Source organism: Rhinichthys klamathensis, unplaced genomic scaffold (genome assembly GCF_029890125.1).
Source record: "Rhinichthys klamathensis goyatoka isolate OS25496 unplaced genomic scaffold, OSU_Roscu_1.1 h1tg000036l_1, whole genome shotgun sequence".
NCBI classification, from domain to species: Eukaryota; Metazoa; Chordata; class Actinopteri; order Cypriniformes; family Leuciscidae; genus Rhinichthys; species Rhinichthys klamathensis.
In genome coordinates this window covers 11499306-11518460 of record NW_026606584.1, presented here as the reverse complement: position 1 = coordinate 11518460, position 19155 = coordinate 11499306, and the positions used below count along the sequence as shown (strand labels likewise).

The window sequence follows — 19155 nt, the reverse complement described above, 5'->3', positions numbered from 1 at the left end:
GATGTAGCAGAAATAGCTAACATTTAAAGAAGCTGGATCATGGGAGCATCAGTTATGTGATGAGTGGATGATGCCGCTGTCCGTAAAAAGCCCTGTTGAGTTTTGAAAGAAGTCTCTTATGCTCACCACAAGGCATTTAAAAGATACAGTAAAAACAGTAATATTGTGAAAAAATATTACAATTTAAAATAACTGGTTTTCATTGTAATATATTTTAAAATGTAATTTATTCCTGCAATGGAAAAGCTGATTTTTTACTCCAGTCTTCAGTGTCACATGATCCTTCAGAAATCATTCTAATTTAATGCATTGGTGTTTTATCAATGTTGAAAACTGTAATGATGTAAACGTCTGTACTGTCACTTTTGATCAATTTAAAGTATTTATTTATTTTCTTCTTTTTTATGTATAAGCATATACAAAACAAGATAAAACTAGGCAAGCAGAAGTAGTGCTGGATGTATTTGGGTCAAATGGGTGGTGATGGTTGCGTAGATAAAGCCACACAAGAGGGAGAAACTGCCGTTTTTCTCTTCCTGAAAGCGTGCACTGAAGAGACCGTGTAATGATAACCACAAACACTTACTCACGCACGCGTGCAAAATGGGTTTCCGCAGCCACATGTTGTACCTTATTTGCAACTATTGGTCAGGTTTCAAATGCTGTCAATAGCAGACGTTTTGAGGGACACATGACAATCATTGAAAAGAGAAATAAGGATTCAGTTTTGTTGTGGTGGAGATTATGATTTGCAGGGATGTAAATGCATCCCTTGGGTGATGTGCAGCTTTGCTGTGAGTAAACAATGATATAGAAAACAAATTAATGAGACAGCATGTATCAATGTGTTTTTGTTTGCACATTTCCTTATTTCTCTGTTTCTATTCTTGCAAGAACAGGACACACAATTAATCATGAAGACACAATAAATGAATCACAGATGCTAACCTTGAAAGGGAAGCTTTAAAACTGTTTTAATGCACTCTAAAAACAAATGTAAAAACAAGGGTCAAACATGGACAAACACAACTGGAAGTTTGAATGTTTGAATTACATTTTTAAACCCAATGGTTGGGTTTGTCCATATTTGACCCAAATATTTAAACTCTGACACCTTCCCATTGAGTGGTGCAAAATCATAACCGTTATCACCTTTTCTTTCCTTATTCTTCTCTTATTGTTCACTCAAATCTCCTCAATTGTAGAGCAGTTTTGGTGTTATGGTTTGTAAATGAGATGGCTCAGGTGATTAGGGGAACTAAATCTTTTGGCCATTAACAGCTTTTTAGGTTAGCGTTCCATTCAGGACCTTTTCTGCACCTCTTTAAATTAGATAATTTTCGCTTGTCTACAGATGTACAGTTCTCAAACACATTTGCTTTCTGACAAAACATTTTGTGCCCATATAAACTAAGGAAGTCTATAGCCTCAGTGATGTCCAAAGCAGAGGTGAACATCCTTTACTATAACAGGGGAAATGGCAGTTGATGTTGTTGTTGAGTTTTTTATTTGTGCCTTGAGCTGCTATAAATTAAACATTACTTACATGGTGCCCAGTAAAACTACAGGACAAAAGAACAGGAGATAATGAATGAGTGAATGAACACACAAGTTTGAATCCCACTGTCCCAAATAAAAGTTCTTTTAATGGAATGATCCATCTAAAAATACACATCTCTGTGATATGCTCCATTTAAACTGATATGAAACCCCAGATGTGACTCACACACTATTTCTGAACATGTGCAGTTATTTATTTTTGTAAACTTTGAGAGTGGCACTTCTCCAAACAGATCAAAGTCGCTGTGCCAGATGAGGACAGACAGAATTAATCTCTGTAACACAGATTTGAAGTGAAATGTAGACCAAAATGTGGAGAAACACTTATTAATATTAATGTTTTCGCATCCAGATGTCTCCACGTTTCTCACTGTGATTTTTTTTTTTTTTTTTAAATTTTTTGTAATTGAAATAAAACCAGAACATTAAATGTAATTTTACAGTAATATGTTGTTTTTCGCAAGTAAAGATATGAATTATAATTTAATTTACATTTATTAAATCGCAGATACCTGCAAACATTTGGGGATACTTTTATTGTGCATTAATACAGGAACTACCCTGATACTCAGAGTATTATGAGCTATTAATGATTTGTTTGCAGTTTTGGTGAAAGGCATAATACACAGCACTTGCAATGTATATCGCATTATTTGCTACTTGAAATATACTCTACATCAGAGCTACTGTAGCAGTGGGACTCAGAGGATTCATTTCCTCATGGAGTTGCCAGGCTTGAACTCATGTCCTTATGCTCTACCACTGAGCCACATTACAGACCAGAAGTCATTTATTATGTTCTGACTCAAATTGTGCTTTAGCTGATATCTGCAAATGTTAAGGCATATTTATGATAGTGATATTAAATGACTTTACAGTTATGATTTTCAGGCTAATAAGACTTATTTTATTATTTTGACTGTCACATGTAAAGGGAGTTTACATCTTCTGTCACTGGAAACATCAGTGAATGGATGATAGAAGTGCAAATTATAAGGGCCTACGTAAATTCTGCTGCCTAATAAGTCAAGACTAAAATTAAAATCTAAACTGTCATTATTGATCTTAGTATAATAGAATTGTCACAGCTTGATTCACACAGGGAGCAATACTTTTATTAATACAAAAATAACAACACTTGGAGAACTGAATGGATGACCTGCTAAAACTGACCTTCAGCTTCCATCGAGATTGTGAAGTGTGCATCCACTGGACACTTTACTATCCCATGACTCATCATGAGGCCATGGGAGAGGATTTGTGAATGGCAGTGAAGCGACCCAACTGATAGGTCACATGAGTGACAACATGGCAGTTGTAGTACGTTCGATTTTCATTCACACACTCAAACTATATAGAACATATTTTTTGATCAGTCGCAAAGTAAGCAATATTCCAACAGTGTTAACTTATACTGTCAATATTTGTTGTAATAACTAGTGCCATGTGCCTGGACTGTTTAATGTTTCTGCTTTAGGTGTAGTGTTACATGTTTGCACAGTGGTTTACGTGAAACAGAAAAAACCCCATGTAGTTTCCTCCTGTACAATGTAAATATATCGACTTTGACTTTGGCTTAGGTCTTCAAATGTTCAGCAATCCAACCAGCCACATTATGGCTTTGTAGCTCTGTTAGTCGCTATGCTAGTTCAAAGTTTGCTTTGCATCCAATCATTGATAAGACGAGTTAATGTTTAAAGAGAACACTATGATAGCTTAAAAAACTCTGCAGAAGCCCTAAACACTGATTGTTATCTGAGCTCCAGAGATAAATGTTTGTGTTTTACAAGATTGTGCCTAAGACTTATCTCTTAGATAAAGTTTTAGGGGATCAAAGGCTTACAGCATCTGATGTGGCCTGACATACTAAATAATCTGTTTTTATTGTTACTAAATATTACTTACAGCAATATGTTCAATTTTAAAATAAGGAGAGGATGAACTGAAATAAAACTGCAATACAAGTGCTCTGCAGTCGATTCAGCTGAAAAAAGTTCCTCTGATATTAGTGACCTTGAGTAACTTGTGAGGTAGATGTCACTACCAGTATTCCCCATTCTGAAGGGTTATATTGTGCGTTGGATATAGACGCTTTGTCAAAAGAGTCAATATATTACGCTTTGGGATGAGAATGCGTTGTTATATTTAATATGAGCATACTTTGTATAAGTGTTTTGCTAGATAACCTAAAAACTATAACCTGCAATTCTTACTTTAAGGCCTGATATAATCTTTAAATCTAGTTTTGTTTATGTTAAAATCAGAGATGTTAAATCATATTTTTGACATGAATTAAATCATGTCTATTTACTAATCAACTTTATAAGTCATGTTGAATATATGGTTCCTGCAGGTCCTCTACTTTACCCAACTTTCTTGATTGATTATATCATCGCAAAATCTAATATTATTACTCAGCGATATTGTTTAATGGATATATAGTAGGCCTACATACACTCACATAAAGCAATCCTATCAAATGTCTGCTGCATGATTGTTTATTTCAATGCAAAATGTAAACTATATTATTGCACAGCTCTATAAAATTGACTTTAAAAACAGCTCTAAAATACTTGGTAATTTTTTTTTTATAACTGCATGCTATTAAGCATTATAGTAAACAGCTAATTAATAATTTATAAAGCATTAATAGACATTTATACGCAGTTTATAAATACAGCTATAAATGCTTTATTCTTGATTTCAAAGCACAATGTGTTTAATAATTGTATTTTCATACTTTATCATTTATAAATGAAGTATTGCATTATTTACAAACCAGTTATTTAGGAGTTGTCAGTGGTTCATAAGAACGTGTAGAGTAAAATGTGAAAAAATTGAAAATTAGAAAGTGTAAGTAAATGATTAATAAACTAATTAAATGTACATACATCTTATTATTCAGACATACAGTAATAGTTACTTAGTGTGTTAATAAATGCTTTATTAACATGTATTCTTACTGTAATTCATGGTTATTTCAGGTAGATATGAAGCATTTAGTAGTGGTCAGTTAACTATTTTTGTGAGCTCATCTAAAGTGAGGACAATTTATTAATCATTTACTTACACTTTCTAAGTGATCTTATGAACCACTGAAAACTCCTAAATAACTGGTTTGTAAATAATACAATACTTCATTTAGAAATGATAAATTGATCAAGTAGGAAAATACAATAATTAAACACATTTTATATACGCTTATAAATCAAGAATAAAGCATGCTTTATAAATGATGAATTAACTGTTTACTAATGCTTAACTAATGATTAATAGCAAGTGATGTTACCAAACACTTTATTTAACGGTATCTTTGTTACACGTTACACATATGTAATTATTATGCGAATAAAGCTGAACTAAACCCTATCCTAATCTTTACACTCTGTTGTTAAATGATATTACACAGTACATAATTACTCTGTTATTAAGACACCTTAAAATAAAGTGTAACCAAAGTATATGTATATAAGTACTGTCATCTGTCCAGGGCATTTCCCGGCCCAGGACCCTGGGATAGTGTTCAGTATCCTTGTGAACCTATGACAAGCAGTTTGGAAAATGGTTGGGCTAAGATTATTCTTAATTTAATTTTGTAACTGTAACCCAATTATTGTAACCCTATTGTTACAGTTGTGGTTACAGTTTGTAACCCTATGTGAGTGTGAAAGAAATTTTGTTAAAAAAAAATTAATGCGGTAATGCCTAAAAGAACTGGTCAAATATTATTTAAAATGATACATGAATCTGAATAAATTTGGTTATAGCCTATAATGAAGTAATTCTTAAAGATTCAGATCAGAAATAGTTATTTGAGGTAACAACTATCCATATTTACTTTTTACAGTATATATCATTGAAAAGAACTAATTTTCTTAGTCCAAATTTCATGGAAAAGTTCCTCATTCCATCACACTGTTTAACACAATGAATGATAGATTGAAAAAAAAAACTTTCCATTTACAAACATTTGGCCATAAAGTGAGATTTTTCTTTAAGACATCCAGCTCAGGGTCTACGGCAGAGTTTGGGAGGAGGCTTGAAACATTCTCCTTAAAAAAAAGTTCAATCCCTGGCCATAACTGTCTGTTCATTTTGAAAATTATCACCCCTGTATCCGGACACAGAACATCTGGACAGCACATCCCAGAGAGCCTTTAAGACGGAGGAAGCGTTGAGAGGTTCCACAGAGTTTCACTTCAGGATGAGCTCAGCACATGTTCTGAAGGCTCTGTGCCTGCTGATGCTTTTCTCCACGGTCAGTTCTCAGCAGGGCTACATGTATGAAACCGATGAGGATTGGGTGAATACCTGGCGCCAGGGCTTCAACTTTCAGTGTCCCCATGGTGAGGCATTAGTGGCAATCAAGAGTTACTTCAGTGAGAAAGAAGGCTCGGACCGCCTGTGGAACTTTGAGTGCCAGAGAACTCCCTACAACTGGGGAGAGCCTAGCGAATGCTGGTGGGACGATATCAACAGAGCCGGGATGGAATGGTATGTCTGTATGTATGTGGATGCCAGTGTCCTGTCAAACACAGGTCTATGTATGTATATGCATTTTAATGCCATTGTACAAACCACATTTGTGACTATGTTTTAATAACATTCACCGTAGACGAAAAAGACGATGAAAATGACACCTTGATGTTTCAGTCAGTTTCATTTTTAAAATGTGTTACATATATACATAGAGAATATACAGTAGATGGAACTAAACTGCAAAAAAACTTTGCAAAAAAATGCAAAAATGCATCTTTAATAATTAAAATGATTAGAACTTTGCACAGTTTCAAGTGTCCAAGTCAAAACTTATAAATGAATGAAAGACATTAGATAAGGAACAGTTTATCAGTTTAACAGTTTATTTTAGTTTTTGATTGTAACCATTTTTGATAGAATAATTTTTGATATTCTGCTACACAGATATCTCAAATATGTTGTTTTGTATATAATAATATTTAGAAAAGACAATGAAATGATGTCATGGTCAATTAATATAATTTTAATTTTTAATTTTTATAGAGAATATAGATTAAAAAAAAAATTCTTTTTTTTTCTGCACAGTGTTCAAGTATCCAGGGAATAAACATAAATGAATGAAAGATGCATTTATAAGAAATCAGGTTTTGGACAGATAGGCCTTTTTGGACATTTTTGATGCTACACAGATATTCCTTGTGTTGCAAATATTTTTCTGATGACTCCTAAAAAAGTTTTGGTTTGTGTATGCTTGGTTTATACTAAGTAAAGTGGAGAGCTCTCTTGCATGTATGATTAGACTCAGATGTGAATGTTTACTGAAAGCACTAGCTAATGCTAGCTTTCAGTGTTGAGTGTTTGCTTTGACAACATCATGATAATTTGTTTGTCAAGGAGGAAACAATGAAAGTTTCTTAAATAGGACTTGAGAGAGACAAGCAGATGTTTGGGCCAATCCAGATTTCATAAGTATCATTTAATCCTTGCCTCAGGTCAGCTGTTCTCAAAAAACCACGAGCCACAGAAGAGATATAATGGCAACACTTAAGTTTAAGAGCCTTGTTTACTGCCAAAATGAAACTTATAACAATCTGCCACAAATATACCTCAAACATGTTTGAATGCACATTTGTGAATCACTTCAGTACTATGACATCTTATTTATAAAATCACTATGGCATTCCAAATTTAAGTTGTGTCACTGTATATGTTGTCACAGCAGAACATCTTGGACTCATCTAGATCTGGCATGTTATTATTTCTTCTTCTCTTCTAAAGAACTGTCATGTGGTCCATGCACGCTATCTCAATTATAGTGCCAATATCTGACACATTTCTGAGATAAACTATACAGACACAAAAGCATTCCAAAGGAATATGAATGAGAAATAGAATGTTGAAGTGTCATTTAACTTGATAATATAAATTAAACAACAAAATGTCTGTCAGCCATCCAGGAAGCACAAACACTTGAAATGGAGAAATTAGACTAAATTACTTGGTGCACATGAGCACAGCCATAATAAAAAGTAATTGTGATGATAAACAGTAATTTTGATGTTCTTGTCATATAAACAGGGCTTGACAGCTCTGGCTAAGAGCAGTATCAGCAAAAACTCCAAACTGAGAAAAACAGCTTTTTGTGTTTTTCTTACACCAAATATAAGCATCCAATTAAATTTAACAACAAAGGGTACAATTAGATAGATCAAAGGGAGGTGAATATTAAACGTTTCGTTTTTTGACAGTCAGGCAAAATTTGGTAGTTTTATAGGCTATACTGCGCTTTGCCTTTGCATTACTGCGTATACTTACATGGCCATACAATAACATTTAGCAGTAAGTGTAGCAAGTGATCATAATCACTTGCTTGTATCATAAATCATAAATCACCAAAACCTTTGCACACAGCTGCAGCAGCTGCTTATAGTCGCCAAAAGTACAGTATATGTTAATTATAACCAAACTATTAAAATTATGTGGCATATTATGTAAACCCCCGTTTTCTTGTTTTTTTTTTTTGACCGTTTTCTCCATCTTCATTCTTTCTGCTAAGCTGTGACTTTCCATCCCCTTTGGCATTATAATCATATTTTTCAAAAAACAAACAAACAAAAAACACACATTATTAGATTAATATATTTTAATTGTTTCACAAAAGTGCTGTTTTTTTATGGCAATCATTAACGTATTGGTTTTATTTCAGTTTGGGATAGGTCTTCACATGTAATTACAAACAGTTTAAGTTTAATCATTCAGGGAATCAATATATCAATAAATGAAATATGAGCTATATACATATACAGTATGCTATAAAACCCGACTCATGCCACACAAAGGCAAACTGCAGTATCATAGTGAAACAGACTGCAGTACGGGCAGATACTGCATTCTGCCTTGGTTTCACTCTACTTTTCTATACAATACTGCAACTAAAAATGTAAATTTATATAAGAAATGTATTAGGTAGCCATATGAAATTTTAACAGATTGTAGAGCAGATCCTGCACTTTTTATTTGTGCAAAAAAACATTTTGTGAAAAATTGAAGATACTGCTCTTAGCCTTTGTAGGGCAGAGCTCTGTCACATTGACGTCAAAATAATATTCAGGATATCGCAAACATTACAACATCACAGTCTCTCATAGTACGTGCAGTTCTGACTGTCGATTACAGCTAAACCAACTTAAAGAAATGTCCGATGCAGTATTCTCTCGTTTTTGCCAGGTTTACACAACTTCTCGGGGTGAAATCTGACCAATTATTTCACCCTGTTGCTTGAACTGTACTGAACAGTATAAGCTTTGTTGTTTTGAACAGTTTAGGATTAAACTTTTCCAGAAATAATAAGCTCATTCTGTACTCACTGTGCTACAATACAGGACACTGAATGGATATTTTGAAAATTAATAACTGCTGCCTTGATTTAAAAACATAAAGCTCAAACAGAAGGTAAATACAAGCAACAGCATATTGTGCACTAGTTTAAACATTATAGTGGCTATTTCCTTGTCACACACCTTTGACATGCTGCTTTGGAACAATAACTATTAAGAAAAGATCTTTTTGTCTAACTGACTCACATGTTTGACAATGCAATAGTCTTTCCTGCATCTAGACTCTGGTTGGCCAAAGGAACGTGAATGTTTGCCCAGAAAAATGATTCAGAGCCCTCTCATGTTTTCCCCTCTAATACAATAAGGATAATGTCTTGATGTGAGATGGTTGCCTTATTTCTTCCTCTAATTATGTGATGTGTGGTGTAACACCATAAATTTCACAGTAACTAACTTCATATCATGGCTAGAAAGACCCTTACTATGACTTACAATCCATGTGATTCTAACAAAAGTGGCCTTATTTTACCAGTTCTCCAGCTTGTTAGGAAAAGTCTGGTTGCTGCGATCAGTCTCTGAGGGCATCTGAGGGAAACAGCGCCAAGGGCCATTCAGTGTTCCAAGTTCTCTCTCCCTTCTCCAAAAGCAATGGGAGAATTTTTTCCAGTGGGTTAATTAGAATCAGTATAGTTTTCCCTGATCTACTCCCCACCTTGTGAGATTTCCTTAGAGCCAGTGCCAGTGACCTCAGCCCCCTGTCTGCTGCTCACTGCTAGCATTTTGTGAGGGAATACTGTCTGCTGCATGCTGGGAATTTACAATCAAGAAATCATATTATGCAGTCTTATGCTCTTTAGATAAATTTCCCAAGTTTTGGACCGGTAGCCATGCCCAAAATATATATTGGTAATAAAGATAAAATATGTTTACATGCATTTACTTTCAATAAGCTTTAGTTAGGCTACTTATATTTCTTGATATATATTTTGGCTATTTTAAATATAGTTTATCATTTTCCCAAATCCAAAAGGTAATTTCTTGTAAAATGTGTAACATTTTACATATATTTTAACATTTGACGGTTTAATCAAAATATATTTTCAATTTGAATATATATATATATATATATATATATATATATATATATAGGTAGCACTTTATTTTACAGTGTCCTTGTTTATATGTACTTACCATAGTAATAACAGTTAATTAGGCATAATTAAATGCAACTAACTCAACCAAATTCTAATCATACCCTAACCCTATAGTAAGTACATGTATTTGCTTAATATTACTTAGTACTTAAATATATAATTACACTGTAACAATGACACCTTAAAATAAAGTGTAACACACACATATATATATATATCAGGTTAATGCCGGCTAAAACTTTGTATATTTGTATATTGTATATGTAGCTTAGGGATATACAGTATATATATGTATAAATATATATATATATATATATATATATATATATATATATATATATATATATATATATATATATATCCCTAAGCTGCACTGTTTACAAAATATAAATTAATTTAAAAAATATTTATTTTTGCCATATACAAAGTTTTAGCCGGCATTACCCTGTAACTTAGACATTCATCTGAATGGAGAATCAGTTGTTTACATTACATAATTTGGATATATGCCTCTAAATCAAGGACTGTCCTTTAAGAGTATCTTCTTTCCTGTCTCCCTCTTCACATCTGATTTGCACTAAGGCATAGATGACATTCTACTGGGAGAAGGCTCTGGCCCACTTCCTATTGGTGGAACGGTCGCCCATTGCGTTAGTGTTGCTATGACAAAAGTCTGGCACTGCTGGTGGCTGGGAAGCAGAGCAGAGCTCATGATTGTGTCCCTGTTGTGATGACAACAGTTTGTATGGACCACAAACAAGTAGTATTTACAAACCTGTATTTACAACCTTAAAATCTTGCTGTCTCCTCAGGGGTGACATTTGCTGAGTTAACAAACTTGAACGAAAAGCAACTTAAGTCTTCTAATTATTGACTGGTTAAATCAATTTAGAATTGCTTGTAATGATATGTAAAAACTCCTTTAGCTCACTCACTAGCCATGACAGGTAATCATCTACTGTAACAAACATAAATGTGCTATTCAATTTGCTATTCATATAGTCAATACTCAAAGTTTATCATACCTGTGGAAGTTTAATTACAAGGGTTAAATGTGCTATAAAAAATATGATGGGTGATGCATTAAAAGTTATAAATTGGTTAGTCCTTGAATAAGATTAGACGAGAGTATTACAAAGAGTGCTGATATAGGACCCCGATAGACTGGGGCTGCGTTCGAAATCGCATACTCTCTTGAGTATATGTAATATGGTAATACAGTATAAAACATGCAGTATATATGTAGGCCTAATCCCACTTTTGCATAGTTTGAGCTTGCTGTTTAATAATCATTTGAAATGCAAATTAGCAAACTGGCAGCTCCAGTAGTAATGAAAATATTAATCTTAAACTGTCATTGAAACTAGCATGTTTAAACCTTAATTAAACAATTTAATAATCAATTAAAAAGGAATTTATACCTGTATGATATTACGCTGTACCCACATTGGACCAGTGGTTTGGAAAATGGATGGATGGGTGATTCAGCTGAGCGGCGATCAACAATGCTGATTCTTTCTGGAATGAAACAAGTGAATTGTTTCTATGAATGAGTCATTCACTCAAACGATTTGATGCAATGCATGCCGAGGGGGAAAAAAAACACTACTGTGTGTTGATCACTAATGGGATTTTTCATTAATTTCATTAGCAAAGCAAAAACAGACAAAATAACTGGCGATATTTTGTCTGAAAAATGTAAGTTACTTGCAATTAACTTCCCAATTATTTAACCGTTGTTCAACAGCAATATCTCACTTGCAGTCGTGCTGTTTTTTTTCCCCCGAATATCTGCACGGCCTGCAGTCAAATAACTCTGATATTCGGAACCTGTGGAAAATTCTAAAGATTCATTTTAAGATCCTCAATGGCAAAATGGAACAAATGGAGCCAGACAAAGGGCCATAACTTCATGCATGTTTGTCAGGCACATGTTTCTCTTGCTGTTTTAGTCAGCCCTTTGGTATAAACAGGAAGATGCACACAATACAAGGTCAATATAATAGCAGGCACACCTCACAAGACCACATGCCACATGTGAGACAGTTTATTTGAATCCACGGAATACACAAATATTCCAAAGCTTTGTTTTGAAGGATTCATGTTCATTTAACAAATAACAAATGTCTATTGTTCTGCCTTTTCTCTCTATATAAAAGCCATATTTGTACTGTCTACAGGTCCTCAGTTTGCACTAACAATGGGCTGGTTGCTGGCATTCAAAGTCAGTACTTTGAAGCGGTTCTGGATCGAGAATGGCAGTTCTACTGCTGTCGATATGCCCGCAGATGCCCGTATTCCTGCTGGTGAGTCTTGAAACACCAAATGGTGATCTAATCATACAAGTAAGGTGAATGTGATTTCACCAAATACAACATGTTCCTGGACCTGGATCAAATCCCTGTTGGAACAACTTTCCAATCAACCAATCAGATTTGTTAGTTTATGTCAAGTTTAGGCTTACAACCAGGGTTAGATTCTTCTACATCAGTGTTATTCACCAATCATTTCCCTCTGGTTTTAGGGATAAGTTATGGGTATGGTTAGGTTTAGGGGTAGGGATAGGATTAAGACTCAATTTTCAGACAGAAATATTGTTCCAGGATCAACAAAATACAGTATGTTGATCCAGAACATGCTTTACTTGGCAAAATCACGGTTACTAAAAAAAACTCTACACGTACACACCTCAGGTAATTCACTATAATAGATATATAGGATTATGTGTCCTCTGGTAATTAGATTAAAACTGGACAATAGATTGTCTTTCAGATCATTTATAACCTTCCTTTTAATTGCATTTTCATGGTTTATGCACAGGAAGACGACTGATGTTCCAGAGTACCACAGAGAAGAGGGAGAGATGGTAATTCCCAGTTACGGCTACTTCATAAGGGGGGCCCAAACTACTTTCAGTGGTGTACTGAGGTTTGTGAACACTTCATCTTCTTTTGCACTTGGAGCTGGAGGTTTTGTCTGTTATTGTCAAAATAACATCCATTTTATAACAGATGTATGCATTGTTCCCTTTCGAGGGAACTCTCGATGCGTCACTTGACGCCTTGGGAACGCCCCCAGCGTGAATGCGTCTGAGCATCAATGTCAACTAGTCCAATGGAAAGAATGAGCGTCACGGGCGGGTGACGTCATGACCAGGAAGGGATAAAGGCTCACCCGGTGAAACGCGGCATTAGCTTCTGTGTCTCAGCAAGCGATCTGTGTTACTCTGTCTCTGTCTATTTATTGTTGTCTGTTCGATATTATTGGGAAGAGTTATGGCGAAACAACTTTACAAACTCTGTGCTTCTCCCTGCCCGCGTTATTTAACGGGTGGGGACACACACGAGCTTTGTGTAGTTTGTTTGGGAGTGGAGCATGCGGTATCAGCCTCCGAGGGGGCTGATTGCAACATTGTGAGAAGCTTTCGCTTCGCATGCTCCACTCCCGCCTGTCACTTTTCGAGGAAAGTGGCCAGGCTCGCGATCCTCGGGGTGCAGGACACGCGTCTGCCGAGGCAGCGCGGAGAATGCATTCCTGTGGATCGCGAATAGGATCTCGTTACGGGGTTGGAGACGGGTCCGCGGATCTTATCTCCTCCCTTTCCACGAGGGATCCAGTGCTCTCTCTCCGGTCTCGGAAGCCCGCGCTGCTGTCTCTTCCGCCCGGGGAGAGAAATCAATGCTTCAGTGCTCTACCTCCGAGGAGGTAGATGTGCTGGGCATTGAAAGTGTACACAATCATGGGGAAAGTGGATTTGCCATCTCTTCCCCAGCGTATGAGAATTATATATAGCCTATATATATATATATATATGATAGTTTATATATTATATATAAAATAAAGTGTATATATATAAAGAATGTATATAAAAAATATATATATAATAATAAGCTGGTGGAGGTGTTTACTGAGGCTGTAGATGAATTAAATATTTAATGGCCAGCAGAAATATGGGGGCACTCGTCCTTAAAATAAATTGAACGAGTTTCCTTCCCTCTATTTTTCCACCTCCATCACGGGGCCTTCCATTTTTCCCGATCTGCACAGCGAGCTGTCTAGATCATGGAAAAAGCCTTACTCATTTTTTAGCCCCACATTCATGTATATTCAGATATTTGGGGGTTAAGAGAGTATGGCTATGGGGCAATACCCCGGGTAGAACAGACACTTGCGAGCTATGTCTCCCGGTTCAGTATCGTCCCTGAAGGCGTCGGCTTCTCTCACTAAACCATTAAAGAAAACTGTTTTTTAATCTAGTGGGAAAAGCATGTATGGCAGTGGGTCTAGCACGAGCCTGCTTGCACACTATAGCAGTGCTGCAAGCATATCAGGCTGACCTGCTGTGGTATTTGGACAGAAGTGAGGGAGTTTGGCCCGATGGGGTTTGAGAACTCCGTCGGGCCTCAGATTTATCTCTCAGGGATGGCAGCCAAAGAAATGTGGTCACTGAGAGACACCTCTGGCTCAATTTGATGGGAATCATGGAGAAAGATACAAGATAATCTCTCCCTCGCTATGTCCAACCCACTGGGGCTGCTGGGCGTGAGCAGCTCCAGCCGGCTAGTTTCTCATACACAACACAGCAGCCAAAGCCTTCAAAGCAGAAGCCGGATCCGAGGACCGTTCTTCATGCTGAGAAGGCTGCGGCTCAAAAGGAAAGGTCTGGCGCCACGGCATCAGACCGGTGAGGGCAGCCCCAACCGGGGTGGAATGGTGTACACCTCATTATACGGTGCCCTTTCCATCTCTGTGCCCTCAGGGGATCGTTCTGCCAACCCCGCCACCCTTGGTGCTTCGGGGCGCAGCGTTCTCCAGCGAGCTTCTGGCGCAGCGTCAACTCGACATTGCGTCGGACTCGCGCCCCTCTGAGGGGGGTTCGAAAACAGTCAGTTCGGGTGGTTCCTGCCAGTATGTTTCAGGTCCCCGAACTGGCTGTCTTTATTACACCAGAGGCCAGCCTCGAGGGGCTGGTTCCCTTGGTAGGTTTTCTGGCAGCGCGGAAGCTACTGCCAAATATATCTCTATGGGTAATGGTAATCTCTCTGGTAATGGAGCAAGGGGTAAAGGCCCTGTTAGCAAAGAAAGCTATAGAGCAGGTGTACTCAGCGGACATTGCGTCGGGTCTTTACAGTCGTTATCTCATTGTTCCAAAAAAGGATGGAGAGCAGCGTCACATACTAGATCTTCGTCTGTTGGAGTGTTTGGTGCTGGAACTCAAGTCCAAGATGCTGACACTCAAACAGATCGTGACTCAAATCAGATCCGAGGACTGGTTTGTCACGATAGATCTAAAAGACGTATACTTCCATATCTCCATCCTCCCTCAGCACAGGAGGTTCCTGAGGTTTTCTTTGGGGCAAAGAACACCAGTATCAGGCACTTCCTTTCGGTCTAGCTCTATCACCCCGCACGTTCACGAAGTGTATAGACGCAGCTCTGGCCCCGCCAGGCTGCAGTGTATACGCATTCTGAATTGCATAGATGACTGGCTGATTCTAGCGGAATCAGAACAGTTAGCGGTTCGGCACCGAGGTGTCGTTCTCGCTCATATGCAGATGTTGGGGTTGAGGCTCAATGCCAAGAAAAGTGTTCTTTCTCCAGTACAGAGAACCACTTTCCTTGGTGTGGTATGGGATTCAGTGACGATGCGGGCCACTTTATCGCCCGTTCGTGTAGCTGCTATCCTGACAGCCACCATAGAGCTAAAGCTAGGCCAGTCACGCACTGTAAAACAGTTCGAGAGACTGTTGGGTCTTGTGGCAGTAGCGTCCAACGGGATACCTTTTGGCCTGCTGTACATGAGACCTTTGCAGTGGTGGCGCAGGACCAGAGGGTTCTCCCCGAGGGGAAACCCACTTCGTATGATCAAGATCACGCGGCCGTGCCTTCGTGCCTTGGTTATATGGAGGAAACACTGGTTCTTAACCCAGGGTTTGGTGTTGGGAGCTCTTTGCCATCGAGTTGCTATCTCGACAGATGCTTCCCTCACCGGCTGGGGAGCGGTATTGGAAGGCCGCTCAGCTCAGGGCTTGGGAGGAGTCATCATCTCGCTTGGCACATGAATTGCCTAGAGATGATGGTCGTCTTCAATGCGTTGAGACATCTCCTCCCAGACCTGAGGGGCCATCATGTGTTGTTCTGAAACAGTGACTGTTAGGCCTCAGGGCAGCAGCGTTCAATGTGATACCCTTTGACCTGCTGTACGTGAGACCTTTACAGTGGTGGCTCAGGACCAGAGGGTTCTCCCTGAGGGGAAACCCACTCCGTACGATCAAGATCACGCGGCAGTATCCCCGCGCCTTGGTTATATGGAGGAAACTCTGGTTCTTGACCCACAGACAACACGTTGGTGGCCTATTATTTTGGTCCCTCAGGAAATTACGCTGTCTGAGGGCAGTGTATATTCCAGGGGGGGCAGAATATTGGAGCAGACACCCTGTCGAGGCAGGGGCTGAGGCCAGGGGACTCCACCCCGAGGCGGTGGAGCAAATATGGGAGTTTTATGGCCAGGCAGAAGTGGATTTGTTCTCGTCTCAGCAAAAGTACGACGCACTGTCCACTCTGGTTATCCCTCACTCAACCAGTCCCCACGGGGCTGGTTGCTATGGTGCAGACGTGGCTGAGGCTACGTCTGTACGCATTTCCCCCTGTTGCTCTGCTCCCAGGAGTTCTGGAGTGATTCCGCCAGGATGGAATAAGCCTATTTAGTAGCACCACCCTGGCCGAGCTGAATTTGGTTTGCGGACCTAATTTTTCTCCTCGACGGACCTCCCTTGGAGGTCCCGATCAGGAGAGACCTTCCGTCTCAGGCAGGGGATGCAATATTGCACCCCCGGCAGGGGATTTGGAAACTGTGGGTTTGGCCTCTGAGGGGGCCCAACTCATAGAGAGTGGTCTCTCAACCGAGGTTGTTGAGACCATTCTAAGCTCCAGAGCTCCCGCTACGAGGAAACTATATTCACTATTTCGAGAGTTTTTCACTTCTTGGTGTTACCAGCGTCAGTGGGATCCGGTTAACTGTTCAGTAAACACAGTATTCGAGTTTCTGCAAGAACGCTTTGTATCAGGTCTATGTCCTTCCACGCTTAAGGTATACGTGGCGGCCATTGCGGCTTTCCACGCCCTGGTGGGTAGTACATTTTTGGGTCGAGACCCCCTGATCACTCGTTTCCTTCGTGGCACTTTGAGGCTGAGGCCTGCAACTTGCACTAGGGTGCTGGCTTGGGACCTTGCAATAGTTCTAGAAGGCCTATCTGGGGCTCCCTTCGAGCCCTTAGATTTGGTCTCAGAGAAGTTCCTTTCTTTTAAGACTATTTCTGCTAGCTATTTCGTCCCTATTAGAGTCAGACCTTCAGGCCCTTTCGGTCCCCACCTGCCTTGAGTGCACCGGGGATGGCCAAGGCATTCTTACCCGAAACATGGATATGTTCCAAAGGTGCCTACCATTATTCCGAGGCCTATTGTGCTGCAGGTTTCTGTCCTCCTTTTACATCTGCGGACCAGGAAAGGCTGAACCTCTTGTGTCCAGTGCGAGCACTGGATACTTATGTTCATCGGACATCTTCAATGAGGAAGTCCGACCAGTTATTTATTTGCTTTGGATCACCTAAGAAGGGTCTTCCTGCTTCTAAACAGACGGTTAGTAAGTGGATAGTTGAGGCTATTTCACTTGCATACGAGTACTCTGACCAGCCGTGTCCTTTGGTGGTCAGAGCTCACTCTACGAGGGGTATGGCGGCCTCTAAAGCCTTATTATTTGGAGTTTCTCTTCAAGACGTATGTGATGCGGCAGGCTGGTCCTCACCGCTCACGTTCGTCAGGTTTTACAGTTTGGACCTGGATGCTGCCCCAGGTTCTCAGGTGCTTAGTGCTTAGTTCCAACAGACTAACACTCAGGTACTTGGAATTCTGGCGTTTTGGGTATTCTCGTTCCCAAGGCGTCAAGTGACGCATCGAGAGTTCCCTCGAAAGGGAACGTCTCAGGTTACGACTGTAACCGTAGTTCCCTGAGAAAGGGAACGAGACGATGCGTCACCCTGCCATACTTCCTGCTTCCCTGTGATCGGCTTGCTTCGACTTTTTGAAGCTAATGCCGCGTTTCACCGGGTGAGCCTTTATCCCTTCCTGGTCATGACGTCACCCGCCCGTGACGCTCATTCTTTCCATTGGACTAGTTGACATTGATGCTCAGACGCATTCACGCTGGGGGCGTTCCCAAGGCGTCAAGTGACGCATCGTCTCGTTCCCTTTCTCAGGGAACTACGGTTACAGTCGTAACCTGAGACGTTTTATTGGCTATTAATGCATTCAAAATTGTTTTCCTTATGTGGGGCTTTTCAATGCTTTGCAGGGATCGGCAGTGGAAGTACATCTTGTGCCGAATGACAGACTTTGATTGTCAATTTGAAAACTTCTAGACTGCATTCATCACTTAATGTCCTTATCGACACATCTATGCTAAATGAGCACATGCACGTCACCACAAGAGCATTTAATATAGCACTCACAGAAAACATATATGACATTCTCCATTTTTTTATTAGCTTAACAGTTTAAAAATTATTGTTTTACTCTGTCTGTAAGTGAGCATGGACTGCCATTTTCTCATATTTTGCAGTTATTTCTATGTTTACAAATAATTTGTAATCATTTTAAAATATAAAATATCCAGCAAAAAGGAACAAAAACATTTTTATATTGTTGTGTTTTATGAATAAGCTGCACATACATTTATGCAACCATGTAATAAAAACTGCATGAAGTTAACAGTTTGAACACTTTGAGTATCACTCAACACTTATATAGCAGTGTAACCGTTTACATTACATTACCACACTAAAAACACCTTTGATGACAATTAAAAATTTTGCTATCAATTTTGCAATGCATTTTTGAATGGTTGTTGAAGAAGTTCAAAATACTATTTTGGTAAACTTCTAAATCAAGGTCTCAACCACTCAGATGAAGCCTTAAAACATACTGAATTCTTTGGAAAGAAACGAATAAAGCAAAGGTTTCTCCCATGGTCTGCTTGTTTGTTTTTTCCTGCATTATTGTGCAACATGACGGCTGTTTACCTCTTTATCCTTTCTACATCTGTTTTCTGCTTTGCTTGAACAAGTTAC

General features: G+C 38.8%; 1 protein-coding gene across 1 annotated transcript; it reads left to right on the top strand.

Annotated features, from left to right (window-relative positions):
- The first annotated feature begins 5656 nt into the window (after nucleotides 1-5656).
- Nucleotides 5657-18782, top strand: dpt (dermatopontin). Its single transcript, XM_056246369.1, has 4 exons — nucleotides 5657-6054; nucleotides 12211-12336; nucleotides 12851-12958; nucleotides 18381-18782. Exons 1-4 carry the CDS (start codon nucleotides 5765-5767, stop codon nucleotides 18445-18447), a joined length of 591 nt encoding a protein of 196 aa, XP_056102344.1. The 5' UTR covers nucleotides 5657-5764; the 3' UTR covers nucleotides 18448-18782.
- The last annotated feature ends 373 nt before the right edge of the window (nucleotides 18783-19155 follow it).